This window comes from Onychostruthus taczanowskii, unplaced genomic scaffold, assembly GCF_017590055.1.
Source record: "Onychostruthus taczanowskii isolate IOZ18803 unplaced genomic scaffold, ASM1759005v1 scaffold15, whole genome shotgun sequence".
Classification (NCBI taxonomy): domain Eukaryota; kingdom Metazoa; phylum Chordata; class Aves; order Passeriformes; family Passeridae; genus Onychostruthus; species Onychostruthus taczanowskii.
Window position 1 is genome coordinate 14,968,155 of NW_024498685.1, and position 19,018 is coordinate 14,987,172.

Here is a 19,018-nt window from a genome sequence, read left to right on the forward strand (position 1 = left end):
TCAGCCGTGCGGGAGGTTTGTCTGCCACCCAGAAACCATCACCTGAGCTCAGGCTCCTCATTCCCCAGGGAATGTGGCTGCTCCCTGCAGCTCCCAGGTGGATCCCTGCTGCTGTCTCTCCTGGATGTGGCTGGGAACAATACAGGCAGCTCAGAGACATCCTGCATTCCAGTAGATCTTACTGCGTGACTAATGTGGATATCTTCACTTTTGCTAGTCACAATTTGTGGTGGTTTCCTTATAATACAGCTCTTTTATACATCTGGTATGGGAGTCTTAGAAAAACTTCATCCGACCAAGTCCTAGAATTTATAATCTACAATTCATACCTTATAACTTGTATTTCAAAGCTTGCAAGCAGGCTTTGTGCATAGGAATTTTAGACAAGACAAATCAAAATGTGTTTGTCTGAAAAGAATTGAACAGTTTGGTAGTTGCAGTAGCTTTTCAGATCAAAGCTGCTCCATATTTAAGTAAGTGAGATGAAGATGAGGTGCAGTGACTGACAGCTCAGATTTTACCTCCTGCAAGGCAGCAGGGTTTGTTTCTTCAAGGCCAAGGCAGCAAGGCTAGGGTAACCATATCATCCCACAGGATGGAAAAACAGTTTTATATTTCTTTTGCAGTCTGGGAAACAGAACTGTGAACTCTACTGCGTGGGTGGCACCAGAGCAGTGATTTTAAAATAGGTAATGAAAACCCAAATATTCTCTGGATAAATCAAAGTAGGTAGTGAAAACGATATTCTCAAGTTAAATAAAATACTTTGTTTCCCGTTTGGGCGCCTCAAAAAAGCTGGGAAAAAATTCTAAAAAGATACTGATGATGCTGAAAAAGGTGCAAGTTCTTGATTTCATAGTTTCCTCCCCAACTATTAATTTGGCAATTTTTAGCAAATTATCATTAATTTGTAGTTTAATTTCTTAGTTTAAAAAGTCACAGCAGCTCTGTTGCTAAGCAAATGAAGATTTTTTTGTGACTTGTCCTTGTTCTGTGGTCTCTGCAATGCAACCTCTTTCCTTTCATGCAGGTTGCAGTGCCAGGCATGATTTACTGTCTGCAACCTTTCTGTTCTGACAACTTTCCTCTCTTGAGGAAGTTGGGGAAATATTGCATGATCCTTGTCAAGCCCAGACACCAGAAACTGCTGCAGGTGGCAGTGAAACAGGCTGAAGGCTGCTTACCAAGAAACAATATAATAAATGTGAGGAGGAATACTGTCATAACTTCAGTCTTTGTGAAATGTAACCATATTGCAGAGACCTTGGCTGGGGAGTAAATCAGATTATCTCTGTTCTGCTCTGTGCTGTCCACCCTTTTCATATTTCTTTTTCATTGCATTTAGACCTATTGTTCAAGCTTTGGAACTGGGTGTTTTCAGAAGTGAACCTATGCACAGCAATGTGTTTTGATTTAGATGCTGTATTTGGCAAAGCTCTTAGTTTTAGCTTGAGCTTTATCTGTGCTTGTTGTCCCAAAATCCCAATTTGGTATGCTTTTGTGGATATCCAGAGCATTTGCACTGGCCATTCTCTTATTCATTTGGTACTTGTCCAGCTGCTCTTTCTTAGGAGGGAGGTTTTAAGATCACATTCCCTGACAGTTGTGCTGAGGATAATTTTCAATTTACTCTTGAGTAGGGTGGTATGCCTGGAGCAGTAAGGTGCTTTAAGCACCATGAGAACCTCAGAGTCTCAGTGAATTCTTCAAGCTAATCCCCAGTTGCAATGATTAGACTGAGCTTTTTAGGAAAAGAGAATTCTAGGAAAGAGAAATTCAGTGTGTGTGACCAAACCCAGCAATGTTTTCACGGAGTATTCAGGAGCCAAACGTCAGCTGCAGCTCCAAGCTCACTGACTGCAGTAGAACCAGTGATTTTGCTGTTACTGAATGGCTTTGTAGAATTCTGTAGGGCCATAAAATTCCCAGACTGCCAGCTTGGAGCAACAAAATGCCCAGAAAAATGGTCATTATGTGGTGTTTGAGAGGGCTCTTCCAGCTGCAGGCATTGGCTGCTGCCTGCTCTGGGAGATGGGACATGAGCCCAGAATTTGGTCTGTTCTTGGATGGTGTGGGATATGTGAGTAATGAGAGGTTAGTTTGTGCCTGCAGTTAGCAGGGGGTAGCTACCCTAGAAATAATATTTCCAGGCTTTATTTAGAATGAGAGATTTAGGGGTGGGTCTTAAAAAAGAGAGACTAGCCACAGGAATTATGGAAAGAGTAAAGATCTTTGTTCATAGCATGAAATTCAGGAAACTCCAACCTTTTTGCTCATCAGAGGGGAGGCTGAAATTTGAGCAGCATCCTTTAAATTATTTTTCCTCCCTCCTTTAAAATCAGCACCCGAAGTGCCAAAAAATCACACTCTGATCAGGGTTTCTAAAGACAATACACCAAGACATTATTAAGCAGTGATTTTTGGTTTCTCCCCTGCCACCAAAACTTGTTGCAAAAACATGGGGAAGTGTTATCCTTGTTGAAACATTGCACCCAAGACATAATGGGTAGAATTCCAGGATTAGATTTTGAGACTGTTAGAAGTGGTCAAGCCTGATGTGTTTCAGAGCCACTGCTGGCTTTAATCCCCAAAGTATTTCCAGCAGGGGATGCACATGCTGGCAAACAGGACTGCATGAGGCCCTTGGTAGGGCTTTCTGCCTCTGCTGGGGGGTGTGTGGATGGAAGCAATAATAAATGGCAGTGAAATGGATCTGTGCAACTCTTCCCCAGTGAACCCAAGTGAATCCTGTGCTCTGGATTCCAGCAGCTCCACAAAACCCTCCTTGTGAGTGAAGGCCTGATGGTCGTCTTGACACCAGCCAAAACTCCAAAGACAGATACTTTTTTTTCCCCTGGGCTTTTATTTGATCCCAAAGCAAACCAAGGGAAGTTGAGGTGGAGGGGAGCTGCATGTAAAGGGAAGGTTTGTGTCAGGCTGTGCTGTCACATCCTGCTCTGCTTTGCAGTCACCAGATCAAGGTTAGCATGATGCCACCTGAACCCAGGCAGCTGAGCAGAGTCTGACTAAAGCAGTTCACAAATTATTTTTATCTTAGGCTTGGATGTGAGCCTCAGTCATTATTTTAATGCTCCATTAAAGCCATAATGTAATGAAATATTAAGTCTCGTGTTGACATTTTTGTGCAATGGTTGAATCAATGCCCGTGTTCAGTGAGGGCACTGCTGGCACTTGCTGGGACCTGCAGGAGCAGCATCAAGCTGAAGTCTCTTCTGCCCTTTCCCCATCCATGTGCTCTGGACCATCCTTGTTTTCTGAACACCTCCAGGCGTGGTGACTGCACCACTTCCCTGTGGAATCTTTGTGAAGGTGCCTTCCTCTTGCTGCTCCCCACCAGTCTGGTCTCTCTCACATGAATGCAGTACATCTCACTTGCATGGACTGCAAAGGGAAAAGCTGGGAGGAAGAGCTCTGCTCCCCCTGCCTTGCACAGTGCTGGGGGTGCTTACAGGCTCAGCAGGACAGCATCCAAGGCAGCTGGAGAAATGGTGCCATGCTGGGGAGACAGAGAAGAGACAGCTAAAGAGCTGTGACCTCCTGGCTGACAGCCCATGCCGTGGAGTTGTCCATTTTTAATTTTAGATACTATATTTGCTGCATTTGGGATGTTAAAATAGCTCCTGTGTCATTATTGACTGGGACATGAGTCACACCGGGGTGCCATTGAGCATTAACTGTCTGCAAGCTGACATCAGACTGCAAAGTTTGTTAGCTTAAGGTGGAGAATAAGTAGTTTGGGAGTTTTATGAAAGTTTTGTGAATGAATTCAGGTTAAGACCTCAGTGCTGAGGCTGCCTTTTGCTTAATGACCTGCCTGGTGCCCAATTGCATCTGAAATCTGAGGGGCTTGAAGTGAAATTTCCCCAAGGAATGTTTCTCCTGCTTCTCTCACAAGCAGGGATTTGTCCCCTGAGTGCTCCTGGGTCTGAGGGCCCCCAGTGCCTTTTCAATCCCAATGTTAAGTCCTCTCACCTACAGGTCTTCTCTGAATTGGAGAGAACTTTGAATCAAAAACACATTGTTTATGTCCTGTGAGTGGAGGAATGCTTGCAGTGAGCTGGGATTGCTGACTGAAAGCTGCTGCAGTTCTGCACATTCTGTAACAACATTTATGCTGTGCATCTTAATCAAGCTCAGCAAACAGCTCAGTCTCCCTGATCCTGCAAAGTAGCCTGCTATAGTTTTGTGTTTGAATCCATTCTGCTTTTCAGTGAAGCTTTTCTTGCTTTGTGACTTTGGGATTTGGATCAGAAAGAGACTTTTAATAAATTATTCTTTTCTGATGGAGAGCACACATGAGTGCACAAGATTTTTGTGTTCATACACACAGCTTTATTCTTGAACGATTTCAAGAATATTTTTGGCCCCTGGAAGGGCCACAAACATGCTTATTTGTGGCCCTTCCAGGAGACCCCTGCTGCTTTTCAGAGTAGGTTTATTAATGAAGCATTCAATGGGAATTGGAAGGAGTGTTTTAGGGGATGGGAAGGAGTAGGGATGTATATCTCACCTAATAAATAGGGTGGGACTTGTACAAAGAGCTGCTGCTTAGCTCTTCAGTCTGCTCTGGCTAAGAGAAAAATCATGAATATAAAACATTCCCTGGATAATTTTCCACTAAGTTATTTGGGGGTTTCTTTGTGCTTTTTTCTCAGACCAGACTTCCAGAGGAGGTGTGAGTTGCAGAATTTCACTGGAAAATTTTAATTGTGCTATACAGTTTTGTAACAAATGGCTCCAGCTGATCCTGGACCAACTTACATTTTTTTGCAAGAGTTGCTGTGGGGATAGAAAAATATGCAGAATTATTTTCTTTCCACTTGAGAGGGAAATAATTTTCCAAAAATCTGCAAACTGGTTTGCAGAAAGCCAGAAAAATATCTTGTGTTTGGAACACCTGTGCCAGCCTTCCGGGGGAGCCACACCTGGCTGGGGACCTGCGGCAGCTCGTCCTCCTGTGCCTGGAGGATCGCCAGCCTTGGGGACGCTGCCGCTGTCTGAGGGAAGCTGCTGCTGGGGGCTCCTTGTTACTGCAGTTCAAGTGTGTCTGAAAAAGAATACTCACGCATTTGCAGAGAATTACGAACTTATAGTGAAATCAATTTTTGACAGGGAAAATTTTGGCTTTTCAAATACCAATTTTTAGAGATGAAAAGTAGCTTTAAAGCTTTAAAAAATGCTTAAATTTCAATTTTTGTGGGTGACTTTATGGTTTTGAATAAAATCTCCTCTTTTGCAGAGAACAGGTATACCAAGCGTTTTAGTCGTCACTAATAATTGAGGTTTTTCTGCTTGCAGCTCCTGTGCAGCCACTGGAAATGGTTCCAGTCCCTTTGGGATTACCTTTTGAATATATGGGGAATGTGTATGATCACATAATAGTGCACTGTAGTGGTGGAATTCTGCAATGTGTGTTGTAAATAGATCTGTGGGTGTCACCCTTCCTAGGGCCACGTAGGCTTTGGAAATACAGGATATTCTGGACCTTTAGAGCTTTCCATCAGTCTGTGGATTAGGATATTAATTGCTGAGTGTGCTGTGGTACAAAATTTTCAGGATAACCTTCAACCACCTCACCAACTCTCCAATTTCTACTCAGGCTGAGGAGTATTTTTGGGCCACGAGGGAGTGAGAGGATATGGAGTTTCAGCAGGGACACTAACGAGTACAGGCACTCTCTCTATATATATCCATCCCACTGGGTGACTCAGGCTGCCCTCCAGCTGGGAGGCTCTAACCCTGCTGGGAATGCAGCACAAGGACATGCAGTGTCTGGAGAGAGGTGCCAGTGCTGCCGTGCCCAGCTATGGAACTGTGGGGCGTTAGGAGGCCTGCTCCTAAAAAATAATAATAATAATAAAATAAAATAATGTTAGTACTGAACATTTATGTACCTTGGATCGAGTTTTCAAATGAGCTTATCTGATTTCTATATGTGTTGGAGACCAGTTCTTTACCCGTTAAAATGGGCTGTATAGGATGCAGTATCTTTTGCTCAATCTTGTTTTTTTTTCGTGTGTCAGTCTGAATGAAAATTTAGATTTTTTTCCTAAGATTTTCTGAAATAAAAGGAGGTTTTCTGGCTCTTCTGTAAGCAAGCAAAATAAAAGAGTGCTGTGGTTCATCTGCTGGCTGGGAAGTGTGGCTTGGGAGAACCTGAGGGCAGCAGGAACACGATGGGAGGGGTGATGATTAACAAAGGGGTGATGATTAACAAAGGTGTGACAAGGCTCCAATTAATCGCCCTTACTCTTTTGTTCCCTTCTCTAGGAAGCTGCTGGAAGAATGCTGTGACCCTGGGCAGCTCTTTGCTATGACAAAGATGAATTCCCCCATGGGAAAGAACCTCTGGTTTGATGGGGAATTTTTATATTCTGTCACAATTGACAATGCAACTTACTCTCTCTTCCCACAGGTTAGTAAGCATGTTTTATTTTCATTTTAAGTATTAAAATGCTAAATGGTAACGTGATTCAAATAAGTATAAATAGGCTAAAGGGTCATCAAGAAATTGTATCTTCATTTCTCAATACCAAACAGCACTTGCTTTTTTACTTCCACAGTCTGAAAATTTTGGTTATGTGAATGTTAATACTTCCCTGGCTGCTTTTTGGAACGTACACAAGGGATGAAATTGGGTCACCTGTCTTGATTTCTGAAGAGTTTGGTTCTGGCTGTTTCAAGAGGGTGATTTCTGCATTTCAGTCAGGGGTTGCAGTCTGTGAGCCTGATCCTCACCTGCCGTGGCTTCAGTGCAGACCTGTGCAGCCAGGAGGGGACAGAGCTTTGTGGGAAGTGTCCCCAGCCACCTCCAAGTTCATGAAGTTCATTGGTGGCAAACAATGTGAGCCCAACAAGAGGAGCCTGCAGCTTGACTTTGTTGATGCTTGCTGTGATTTTGAGTGTTGGAAGGGGTTGGTTATTAATGTCTGTCAAAGGTGCTTTGGGTTAAGTGCAGGGTTTTTGAGAGCTGGCAATTTGTAATTCTGATCTAGGCTGCTGCTTGTATTTTTAATTAATACAGGAACTGATATTAAATAGTGCGTTTTTTATATTGAATTTTGTATGTTGAACACAAATATTTTATGTAGCTACACACTTAAAGAAAGCTGAACTTCTGGCTGTATTAATTGATTTCCCTGCTACTTTAACCTGTCAGATTTAAGGTATAGGGATTTATTCAGCCTCCCAGTGTTGAGTCATTCACACAGGGCTTCTCATTTGTTGCTCTTTCAGTTGAATGTGTAGCGGAGTTCTTACTTGTTAACGTCATCCTGCAAATGAAACAAAAAACCGCCTAAAACTTTAAAAGTAGTTTTTAGATTCAAAACCAGAGTTACTGCTCAGAGTTCTTACAAAAAACCGCCTAAAACTTTAAAAGTAGTTTTTAGATTCAAAACCAGAGTTACTGCTCTGAATGACTTGGTTTGGTGGAGGAGCGAGGGGCAGAGGAGGTGGCAGCAGCCCCTGTCTGTGCTGACCGATCCAGGGGAGCTGTTCCAGCCGAGCCTTGCTCAGGGTGCCAGGTCCTGGATCCGGGCACTTGTCCCTGCTGCCATGGGCTGGGGGATGGAGCTGTGCCCCCTCAGCCTGCCCTACTCAGCAGAGAGCAGCTGCTAAACCTGCCTGGCAGGCAGGGTTTCCAGCCCAGGAAGGGTGTCCCAGCTGGACTGGACTTGTGGGGACTGGTGGAGAGCGTGACGTGCTGCAGAGCACGGCTGTGAGCTTTGTTTGTGATCGTTACTGGCATTTGTTGCTGCTCTATTGCACTGTTCACTGCAGAAAAGCAGGATCCTTGGCAGAGCTGTGCACCACAAGGTGCTGGCAGCAGGTGCTCAGAGTGTGTGTTCTGTCCAAGGCTTCAGGAAATCCCCACCTGGGCTGGCAGAGGAGGGCACCGGTTTGTGACAGATTTGGGATTTCAGATTTGGGGTTTTTTTATTAAAACCAAGCAGCTTGCTGCATGGGCTCCCTCACAGAGGTTGGAGAGAAATCGTGGTCTTTGCAGTTCCACTGGTCCACAGGACCCTGAGACCTGTCCCAAAGCTCATGAGTAGAGATAAAGAGTCAAAATCTGGGAAGTCCTGGAGAGAGGCTCCTGGGGCACAACGTGGGCTAGGCAGCTGGGACTTCATGTCCTGAGGCTCGTCAGGCTGAGGAGCAGGCTGCAGAGGGGGAATTTTCCTTGTGTTCCAGCCCTAGAATGCTCCACCCAGGAATGCTGTCCCTTTGGTGAAGTGATGGGCAGCTTGTTTCTGACAAGTGCTGCTCATTACTGCTCAGTTCCTTGCAAGTACCACTGCCTCTAATCTGACGTATTATTCCCATGCATTTTGCCCAGAGGAACTTTGTAGGCCTTTATCAGACTAAATCCTGAAAGGCTTAAAAGCCAAGGAGGATTTATTTGTAGTAAATTTTTAAATGCATTTTTCTGCTTCTCTATGTTTCAAGAGAAGTACTTGCCTAAATTTTTCAGGCTCCTGCTTTGAAGAGTGGTGTCTATTATTATCTTGCTCACTAGCAATTTTCCTGAAGATTGCTTTCAAAAGTATCCAGAAGCTTAAAATAATTCACAAAACACTGTTAATACTCTGAAATGCCATGGGAATGTAACAAGAATGTAAAGGGTTACAGCTATGTTGATATAATCAAAAAATAATTTCCTCTGGAATAAATAAAAATGGCTCCATCCTCATTGCTGGGCTTGAGCAATTTGATGATTGCAGGAGATTTCTCAGTCCTGAACCAGTGACTAACTTATAGGATAATTTAACTCAAAACTAAATAGGGAACTCGCTGTATTTCATGTTATAGAAAAATAAATCAAAAGTTAACATGTAAAGTGTCACTTATTTCTGAATGTGAGCAATACAAAATAGAAGAATTTTTCTTCTCAGCAGTCTGTAGATAAAGTTCTTACAGCTGGGTCAACATTTTCTGACAGAGTGCTTTTCCACTAGAAATGCTATTTCATGAAAATATAAATTTAGAATCACTTCATTAGTTTTTCAATTTTTCTTTGAAGTGAAAAGGTTGAAAGGTTTTGGTGCTGTTACAACATTTCATTTTAACTTTTTTTTTCTAATGTAATACTTCAGCTGTTGGGGTTTCTTTTTATCAGCTCTGTTGCTGCCTCTTTTTTCCTCAGACTTTGAGTGATTATATTACTACTTTTCTTTTTTCAAGTTTTTAACCACCAAGGGAGAAATTTGCAAAAGAGAAAAGCTTTTATGTAGGAACAGCCATTCAGTGCTCCATTTCAGTTTATGAGGACAACATTTGACGTGGCAGGGCTTTGCAAGAAGCACTAAGTGCAGGTGCTGGAAGCAGCTCCTGTGCCCCTCTGTGTGGTTTTAGCCCCGGGTGCTGAGAATTGTGTTTGGGAGCAGGAATGGGCCGTGGCACGGAGTGCCCATCCCTCCCCTGCCGGGGAGCCGGCCAGGAGCCGGAGCCAGGAGAGGCCAGGCTGCCCCCGACGCTGGGGTGGCTGGGGAGTGACCTTGTGTGCTCTGTGCATTGAGCAGGACAGAGCTGGGCGCTGCCGAGAGCCCGGGCTGCCGTCCTGGTGGCACAGACAGACAGACAGACACGGACCCTTCCCACAGCCGGGCTCGCGCAGGGCTGCACTGCCAGCACTCACCGTGGGATGGTGGGACCGGGCTCCGGGGGTGGGATGGAGGGACCGGGCTGGGTGTAACCTCACCGTGGGCTGCGGTGGGACCAGGCTCCGGGGGTGGGATGGAGGGACCGGGCTGCAGGGGTGGGATGGTGGGACCAGGCTCCAGGGATCCTGCAGGGGCTTTCAGCTGCTCTGGGAACCAGGGTGTAACCTCACCATGGGCCGCGATGGGCCCGGGCTCCGGGGGTGGGATGGAGGGACCAGGCTCCAGAGGTGCTCCAGGGCTGCTGCAGGGGCCTTCAGCTCTCTGGGAGTGGGGTGTAACCCCAGGAACAGCTGGGATGGAGGGACCAGGCTCCAGGGGTGCTGCAGGGGCTTTCAGCACTCTGGGAGGAGGATGTAACCTCAGGAGCAGCTGGGATGGGGGGACCAGGCTCCAGGGGTGCTGCAGGGGCTTTCAGCTGCTCTGGGAGTAGGGTGTAACCCCAGGAACAGCTGGATGTAACTCAAAACCCCGTGAAAGATGAATCAACACTCAGCATCTTTGGGGTTAGCAATTTCAGCTGCTCTGGGAGTAGGGTGTAACCCCAGGAACAGCTGGATGTAACTCAAAACCCCGTGAAAGATGTGTGAACCAACACTCAGCATCTTTGGGGTTAGCAAATGCACCAAGCCCTGGTTGCAAGTGGTTTTTTGAAATGATTTTTTCGCTCCGTGCTCTCTTTGTCCTCCTTAGTCTCAAGTTTGGTTTTGAAACTATCTTTAGCATTAGAGAGAAAAAAACTGTGCACCCCAATAGTGAGGTTTCTGTGCAAATATCTGATTTTTGGTGTTTGTTGGCAAAAGCCTATAGCAAGGAATAACTGAGGTAAATCTCTGACATCAGCTTTCTCCATCCCCCAAGAGGTTAAAAACCCCAGTTAAATCAAATGTAACTTTTTACTCTGCTGTGCATTGTTTTGGAGGGTAGAGGAGTGAATATGTTTCAAAAGACATTTCAGAAGTTTAACTTTTTAATCTGGCAAAATAAAATTATTAATTGGAAAAAATGTTCTGGTTTCATTGTATTTCACTTAAGCAGTTAGACACTTTTGGTACCAGTAAATTATTTTAAATTACTAAATTATGGTTCCTCAGCTGCTCAAATCCCTTGTAAAGTTTCACTTGCAGAAGCTGTCAGTTACAAGAGTGGCTACTTGCACTGAGCTCCTCATGAACAGTCATCACAAATGGTGCTGGAGCAATCCAAAGGAAATAACTTCCAGCCACAAAAAAAAAAAACCCTGGGAAATGTGGCATCTGTTTCTGAGTACTTTGTGATCAGGAGAAAGATGACATTTTCCAAATCAGACATATAATACAAATATTTGTTTAAAGTTTAAATTCCCACCATTAATATAAAGGCAGGGAAAAAGTTGCTCTAATTGTAAATGGAAAATAGAGACATTGTCTGATGTTTTCTGGATTTTCTGAATGGTGTGTTGGGTAACAGTGACTTACTTGATTGTGCTGTGTGAGTTGTGCTTTTCATTCAGGGTGCCTGTTAAATTTTGGGAGCTTATTTGGCTTTTGGTTGCTCACAACATCTTTTGTTTAGCCAGAGATTTTGTCACCTGCAGCAAGTAGAATAATGATTGTAGGGGAAAAAATCAGGTGTGGAAAGGGAGTTTGGTGTAGAGTCTGCAGGCTTTTTCCCTTTTTGCATGCTGAGAAGAGCAGGAAAACCATCCCGAGGAGGGGAAGGGCCCTTTGGTTCCAGCAGGAGGCTCCGGGGGAGCTGCTGGGCTGGAATGGAGCTCTGGAGCTGCGTGAGGAGAGTCAGCCCCTCCGGGAGGACAGCGCTCCCTTCTTAGGGCGAGCACTCTGGTTTGGGACCCAGGTGATCCAACAGCTGTGTGTCAAGTGGGAAACCACCCGACTGCCTCCTGGCAGTGTGGGCCGGGATCCGATGGCCGCAGGCAGGAATTACCGCCCTGCTGTTCATTTTGGATGTGCCCTGTTAACGTTTTGCTAGCAGTGTTCTCTGTAATGCTCTGTAATGAAGAACTGCTTGGAGAAATACAGTGAAATATTGGCTGTCACTTGTGGTACTTTTTCTTGGTGCCTTGGATATGGACATTATTGTCTACAGACATTCTTTTAAGCAGCTTTAATTTCTACCTCCTTGTGTGCCTCTGAGTTGTATTTTAGTTAGGATTTGGGGAAATTTCTTGGTGCTTTCCCTTTTGATCACTTTTTCTCTTCATTTTTTTTCTGCTCCCTATGCCTACATTAATATGCCAACTGTTCTTTATTGGGGCTACATATATTGACTCAAAATGAAAATGTGATAAACATTAGTTGTTGGAAATGTGGAAAACATTGTATACTAAAAGGTGAAGAGGTATTTGTGTAAATTGTGTTTTGGGACAGCAACTGGTATATTTTATTATTCAAGCAATTATTATACGGTGCTTGTCATAAGCTGGAAGATGCAATACTGTCTGTAGATGTGACAAACTGTGCTCTTATGGAGCAGGAGTCCTCCCTTGGTGCCTTGAGAGGCTCCCTGGAACAGAGGCTGGACAGAGTTAAAGAATAAAGCAGGGATTGATTAAAAGGCCTCAAAGGATGCACCTTGGGCTGTGCAAGAACCTGGCCAGGGCTACACCCAAGATAGATGATGGGTCAGGAGTTCTCACAATTTTACAGGTTTTGGTCCATTTCCACATTGGGTTCATTGTCCAATTCCAGCCCCAGGTTCTGCAGTCCCACCCTCCCACTTTCCTCTCCTCCATCCCCTGTTGTTTTACACTTTTTGGGCAGATGCTGCAGCAGTGTCCTTGGTTCTGGGGCTGGAAAAGGATTGTTCTGTGTGACTGAGCTGTGAGGAGAGCTGCTGACACTTGATCTGGAGTTCAGAATGCAGAAGAGATTCTGGGTAATATGAAAGCTAAAACTTAAGGCATCACCTTCAGCCCTGGATAATCTTTAGCCATTGGCATCAGGGTGCTCCAAATAAAAATGTGGCTTAATATTTAGTTAAGAGAAGCCCCTACCTTCACAATGGCTCCATCCTGACTGGTGAAGCTGTGTAATTTGGCCAGTTTGTGTGTTGTGTCAGGAAAGCTGGAGTAGAGCATCCTCTGCTCTGGCTGCTCAGCTGAGCAAGAGTCAGTGCTTGTGACACTGCTCCCTGGAGACAAGGGCAGACGTACCTGATGGTGAAAATCCAATTTGTGCTGGAAAACTCGAGCTGGAACGTGTCTAGTTTGAAGTAATTAAAGGAAAGAAGGCAACATGCCCTTGTGGAGGTGAGCTGAGTGGAGCAGGAGCTGCTTTCTGTCCCCTGTTGGTGTGGGCTTTGGTCAGCCTGGCTTGCTGAACGTCTGCAGCCAGGCTGCCTGGGGTGAGCCTGGTGTTTGTGGGTTTATCTGCAGTAATGCAAGGCCAAGTCGGTGCAAACACATAAATAGAGGCTGACCTTTCCACATGTGACAGAGAAGGGGAAGGCTGGGTTTGGCTGCAGTGTCAGTCTGGCCCGCAGGCAGAGGATGGGCTGCCCTGACTCAGCCTCTGCTTCAAACCCCGGCTGGCTGAGCATCCATCACTCTGTCCTGGGTAATGCAGGAGCCCCTGTCTCTGCTCGCTGGCTGCACTACTGAAATGTTCTGCCTGGAGGGTCATTTTCACAGTACCCAATGGTCACAGCTGCAGATGTTATGCTGCGGGATTGCCAAGCACAGAGCAAAGGCTGAACTCGAGGAGGAAGTGGGAAGTGCGAGCAAAGAGGGACAGAGAGGCCCTGGGAATTTTATGGGCTTTTTTGTCCATGTTCATCTGCTTTATGAGGACACAAACTTGCTGCTTTACAAACAGGAAGTATTGCAAGCAAAAGAATAATTAAAGCAAGTGGGCACAGATGGAAGCTGCAGGGACACCAGACTTGTGATGGCTCTAAGTGACTTCAGGGCACATGAGCTGCCTGGCTGGGGGTGTAAAATAGAAATAAGTGTTCTAGTCTGCCCAAAGGCAGCACAGTTTGGTTTGTTTTCTTTGTTTTATTGTAGTTGTATATACCTGGTAATATACTAAAAGGAGATTGTTCCTCCATACAGAGGTTTTTTCTGGCAGTGAACTCGTTATATACTGAGACTTCCACCTACAGGTGCAGTGCAACCTTTGCTTCTAGAGAAAGCTCCATCCTTTATATGCTGTCCACCTCTTGGCCTTTATTTTATTTATGAATTTTGTTATTACAAATCATCTTGTTCAGTTTAAAGATGTTCTACTATATATGTGACTATATATTTGAATTATTCAGTGGTCAGCACATTACATTAATTTTCTCTCTGCAGTAGTTGGCTTTTTTGGTAAGATACTTCTTAAAATAGGCTTAATACCTGTACTGGCTTATTTGAGGTTCAGGTTTTGGTCCATTTTGTACCCAGAGCTTACCACCTGGCAGAATAATGAGTATGAATTTATGGAGTGCTACATACCTCTTTTTTTTTTTTTTTTTTTTTTTTTTTTTTTTTTTTTTTTTTTTTTTTTTTTTTGTGCTGTTATTTGATTTCTTGATATGGCTCATGTAAATTTTACTGGAATATAGCAGGATAGCAGGTTGTGTTCAGAACAGAAGGTCTTTATTGTGTAGCAGAGGTGCAGCCCCCCCTTCTCCCACATATTCCTAGACACAGATGGAAGTGTGGCTTAGTGGAGTCTGCAGGCTTGGACAAAGTCAGGGAAGGTTCTGCCACTGCTGAAGCTATTAAGAAAGGGTAGCAAAGTTAAACATCTTGTAGGATGATTATACAGTGACTGTCAAGAAATCCTTTGTCCTCTTGCTTAGAGGGGAGTGTAAGCCCAGCTGTACATGTAACGAGAGCTCTGCTGCCTCACAGGTCAGAAATGGACTTAATGTAGCCAGGCATTATTGCTTTAGAGTCCTCATCACCTGATGTGACATGGAGGGGAAGGGCTGTGGTTCTCTCCTGGAGCTGCTTTTATCAACTGGAGGATTCCCATGCAGCAGGCACTGGCTTCCAAGTGGCATTCTGGGCCCAGGGAAAATAATGCATAAGTGCCTTTCTTCCATCAGGATGCACTGCATGAATCCTGCATGTGCAGTCTTTAAGAAAAAATTTGGCAATTAAATCTGTGCTGCAGATTGTCTACTGGCCAGTCGCTACCAGCCTGAGGTGGCTTTGGAACGTGGTGGCCAAAGGGTTAGTCTGTAGTGGCAGGCAGAGGCAAGGAAACTGGGAGTACTGGTGTGAACTGAGCCAACATTTGACATTTAATGGCCCAGTGAATTTGGAATTGTGTAATATAACTGTGAATCCCAAGCGCAGAAGGAAACAGTTCTTTTCAGTGCAGAAATTGTGTCTTTTTTTTCCCTATAATTTCTTTTTCAAAGACTGTCCTAGAGATTTCTGCCAGCCAAGGGCATTTGGGGCTGGGGGCAGTTGGCAGTGCCAGTCTGGGTGTGTTGTGGAGAAGAGCAATTTTCATAAAAACATACCTGCCTTTGCAGATGTTGTAAGGTCCAAGACCATGGCTTAAGCTAAGCTCATGAACCCTTCATTAATTTTTTTCTCTCCTCTGCCCAGCTGTGCAGGGAAGGAGTGAGTGAGTGTCTGTCGTGGGTGCCTGGTGCTTGGCCAGTGCCAAACCCCAACCACGGGGCAGTGCTGCACCAAAACACAAGGCAGATCATGTGGAACCCCAGTGGAACCTGTGCCAAGCCACTGTCTGCAGGGGATGCTCAGAGGCCTCTGCCCGTGGCTGGCAGCTCTGCCAGCACATTGGAATGCTTTGGGTTGGAAGGGACCTTAACAATCCTCTCGTGCCCCATGGGCAGGGACACCTCCCACCAGCCCTGGCCTTGGGCACTGCCAGGGATGGGGCAGCACAGCTGCTCCGGGCACCCTGTGCCAGGATCCATTTCTTTTTAACATCTAATCTAAGTCTACCATTTCCATGTTTTTCAGAAATATCTAATAATTTTTACAGCTTCCTCATGGAAATTCCCCAACCCACCAGGCTGTCCAGTCTAGTAGGTTGCTGCCCTTATGCACAGAATACATCTGACATCTAGCTTGAAGTTCCCCCTGGCTATAAGTTAAGAGATGTTTTTTTCTTCTCTTTTCCACATATGACTGCTATCAAGTCTCCCCACAGTCTTTTTCTCTAGGCTGAACAACCACAAGTCTTTTACTCAAATAGTTGGGGTTTTTTTAAACTTCTGAATGTTTTTGTTTTTCTAATGGTCTGTAAGAAAAACATGTGCCAATTAACCATGTGGTGCCCTCAGAAATATATTCTCAGTTTTATCCTTTGGAATGGTACAACACATCAGTACCAAATACCAAAGCAGAGCTTAATTCTGCTTGGACAAGCTTGTATTTAGTGTTGCTGATTATTCTTTGCACAGTGTGGCTTGATACTGTGGAGCAATGCTGCAAATTTAAGTGCTGGGACTGGGCTCAGTAGGAGACAGTTTAGGTGAAAGAAGACAATAAAAGCAAAGGCTACAGAGATCTGCTCTGTGATCCAGTATTATGCCAGTCAAAATGAGAAAGCCAAAGAGAAATAATTCTTGTATGAATATGATGCGTTTATAACAATTCCCCCAGGCACTTCATGGTCATTCAAATTCAATGCATGGTGTTATTGCACAGGTAAATCTATGCCTGGAGACCTCTGGAGAAAATTAAAATGAGGATTTTTTCTGGTGGAGTTTGTGGGGAAGAAATATTGCAAAATCCCTTTTTCCCCACACAGTAAGCAGATAGAGATGTTGGACCACTATTCATTTTCCTTCACACCAAAACTTCCAGTAGAGTTTGTGGGGAAGAAATATTGCCAAATCCCTTTTTCCCACACAGTAAGCAGATAGAGATGTTGGACCACTATTCATTTTCCTTCACACCAAAAAAAACCAAAAAAAAAGGAAGAGACCTAGAGAGCCCCTGTGATACTCTGGCCAGTATATGAATGCAGAAAGAACTGTGGTGGCAAAATGAGTAATAAAGTATGTGTTAAAATAGGGGAAGTGAAGCCTGGTTACTTCTGAGTCAACAGAAGTGTTCCAGCTGACTTCAGCACAGCCAGGATTTAGCCCTGTAACCTTCTGCTGAGTGCAATTCTGCTAAGGACTCATAATTTTGGTATTGTGGCTTCTTGTGTAACAAATAATGTCACTTAGTTGGTTTTTCCTTTCCCCCCATTTCTCAGCCTTCATTAGCCATTGTTTTTATGTAGTGAATGAGTTCTCTTTGTCTAGTGTGGCTGGAGGAGGATTCCTTCATGGCGAGGACATGGGCCCGTTGGAGTGAGTCCAGAGCTGATTACAGGGGTGGAGCAGCTCTGCTGGGAGGAAAGCAGGGAGAATTGGGATTGTTCAGCCTGGAGAAGGGAAGGCTTTGGGGTGACCTCGTGGTGGCCTTGCAGTGCCTGAAGAGAGCCCACAAGAAAGGTGGAGAGAGACAAGTACAAGTGCCTGGAGCGACAGGACAAGGGGGAACGGCCTCATGCTGACAGAGCGGGTTTGGATGGGGTATTGGGAAAAATTCTTTACCATGAGAGAGGTGAGGTACTGAAACAGAAGTTCTGCATATCCCATCCCTGGAACTATTTAAGGATGGGGCTCTGAGCAGCCTGGTCTCGTGGACAGTGTCCCTGCCCATGGCAGTGGGGCTGGAACTCAGTAATCTTTAAGGTCCTTCCCAACCCAAACTATTCTCTGATTCTACGTTATTTTCTGCAGCATTCTCTTGAGATACAATCAGATACTACCATGTTCAGGTGTGTATTTACACCAGATTGTTGTCATGGAGCCAAGGTAGTCCCTATGTTTTGTGAATTTCATGTTGAATATCTGTTTGTTTGAGAATAGACCCTCTGAGAGACAAGGAAGTTGTAGAAAAAACCTGTCTAGTGAGAATTAGCAATGTTGGCTTCCCTCTAAAGTTTGATGTGTGCTCCCACTGAGCACTTGTAAGGCTGAGTACTTTTCTGAAACTGCTGTTATGTGAAGCCTGCAAAATAAAGAACATTTCCAAGTAGACCAGGAACTTGCTTTTTGTGCTTTCAAAGGGTCTTTGTTCATCAGAGGTAAAAAAACATCGAGGCAAAGCTAGAAAGTGTTCAGCATGGGTCTACTCCAATGTAAATTAGATCCTTCTTGCTTGCTTATTAGCATTTTGATCCTGCAAGGAACTCCTCATTCACAGTAATTAGCTATGCAAGATATAGTACCTGGTTTTATTCTTTTAAATATAAGCTTTTGGCCCTTCTTTCCATTTTTCCTGTACTCTGAAGTTTGATATGCCAGTTACCTCCACGCAATATTACTCTTGCTAACCATGTAAACTTGATTTTCACACTCATTTGGTTTGTAAAATGCATGTTAATAACTATGTCCCTGCTATATTTTCTCTTTTCTTTCCCCTTCCTGCGAGCACTGCTGGCTCTCTCTTTATGGAACACTGCACTTGATTCTCTCTGCCAGCTCTAGTTGAGGGTGACATTTGCCCAGGGTAAGGTGACCTGAACTGCCCTGGCAGGGACCTCGGAGTGGTGGCTGGTGCCCACTCTGCACGGGTGGCTCTGAGGGGATCTGGTGGAGCAGCTCTGCCAGGTCATTTCAGGCACAGATATTTACACATAGGTGAGCTTGCAAAAATGCTGCCCTTTTTATTCAGCAGGGCTTCTTCTTTCATACCCACTTGGTTTTATCTTCCCACTGATGAGCTGCATTTTCATTCCTTCAGAGCACCTCCAGCTGCAGAAAAGCAGGTTGGGCTGTAAGTTGCCCTGCTCCTAAATAGTGTCACCAGCTTAATTGGGTTTTTGTCATACATTTGTCAAGAGCTAATGTTCTACATGACTGTGCTACCCTAAATTCTCCATGGAGATGACAATGTAAAAGAGATCAAAATCAAACCTGATTTGCCAAGACACCTCACAGGGAGGTCTTGATTACAGAAGTTCTCATAAGAGACACTTTGTCTTTAAATCTGCAGGAGCAAAACTCTGGCCTGTCAGCTGGGACAGGATCTTTCCATGCCTGAGCTGAACTTTGGTGTCTGATTGAGAGGGGGAAAAATGTAAAACAACAGTAAATACACCTTTTGTTGACAGCAGCAGGGATTTTGGTAATATAGAAGTAAGGTGAACTAGCATGTACATTCTCCTAAAGGTGTATTTGTGATTAATTCTGTTACAGGTAAGAGTGAGAGGAAATCAGTATTTTTTTCAAAAGTCTCTCATTCCAGTGTACTTTTGTGCTGGCTTTTCTCAAGGACATCTGCTACCCTCAGTACTCCTTTGGATCAGTGTCCCCTTCTCTGGTGGAGAATGATGACAGCTCCCTGCTCTGCTGCTTCAGTTCTT

The 19,018-nt window shown here is 44.6% G+C and overlaps 1 protein-coding gene across 1 annotated transcript in view; it reads left to right on the forward strand.

Annotated features, from left to right (window-relative positions):
* Positions 1 to 19,018, forward strand: part of ST8SIA1 (ST8 alpha-N-acetyl-neuraminide alpha-2,8-sialyltransferase 1) — a 95,020-nt gene that overhangs the window by 19,111 nt on the left and 56,891 nt on the right. Inside the window, exon 2 of the mRNA XM_041398583.1 lies at positions 6,292 to 6,436. Within this exon, the coding sequence (XP_041254517.1) occupies positions 6,292 to 6,436 (145 nt within the window). The remainder of the gene's footprint in view (positions 1 to 6,291; positions 6,437 to 19,018) is intronic.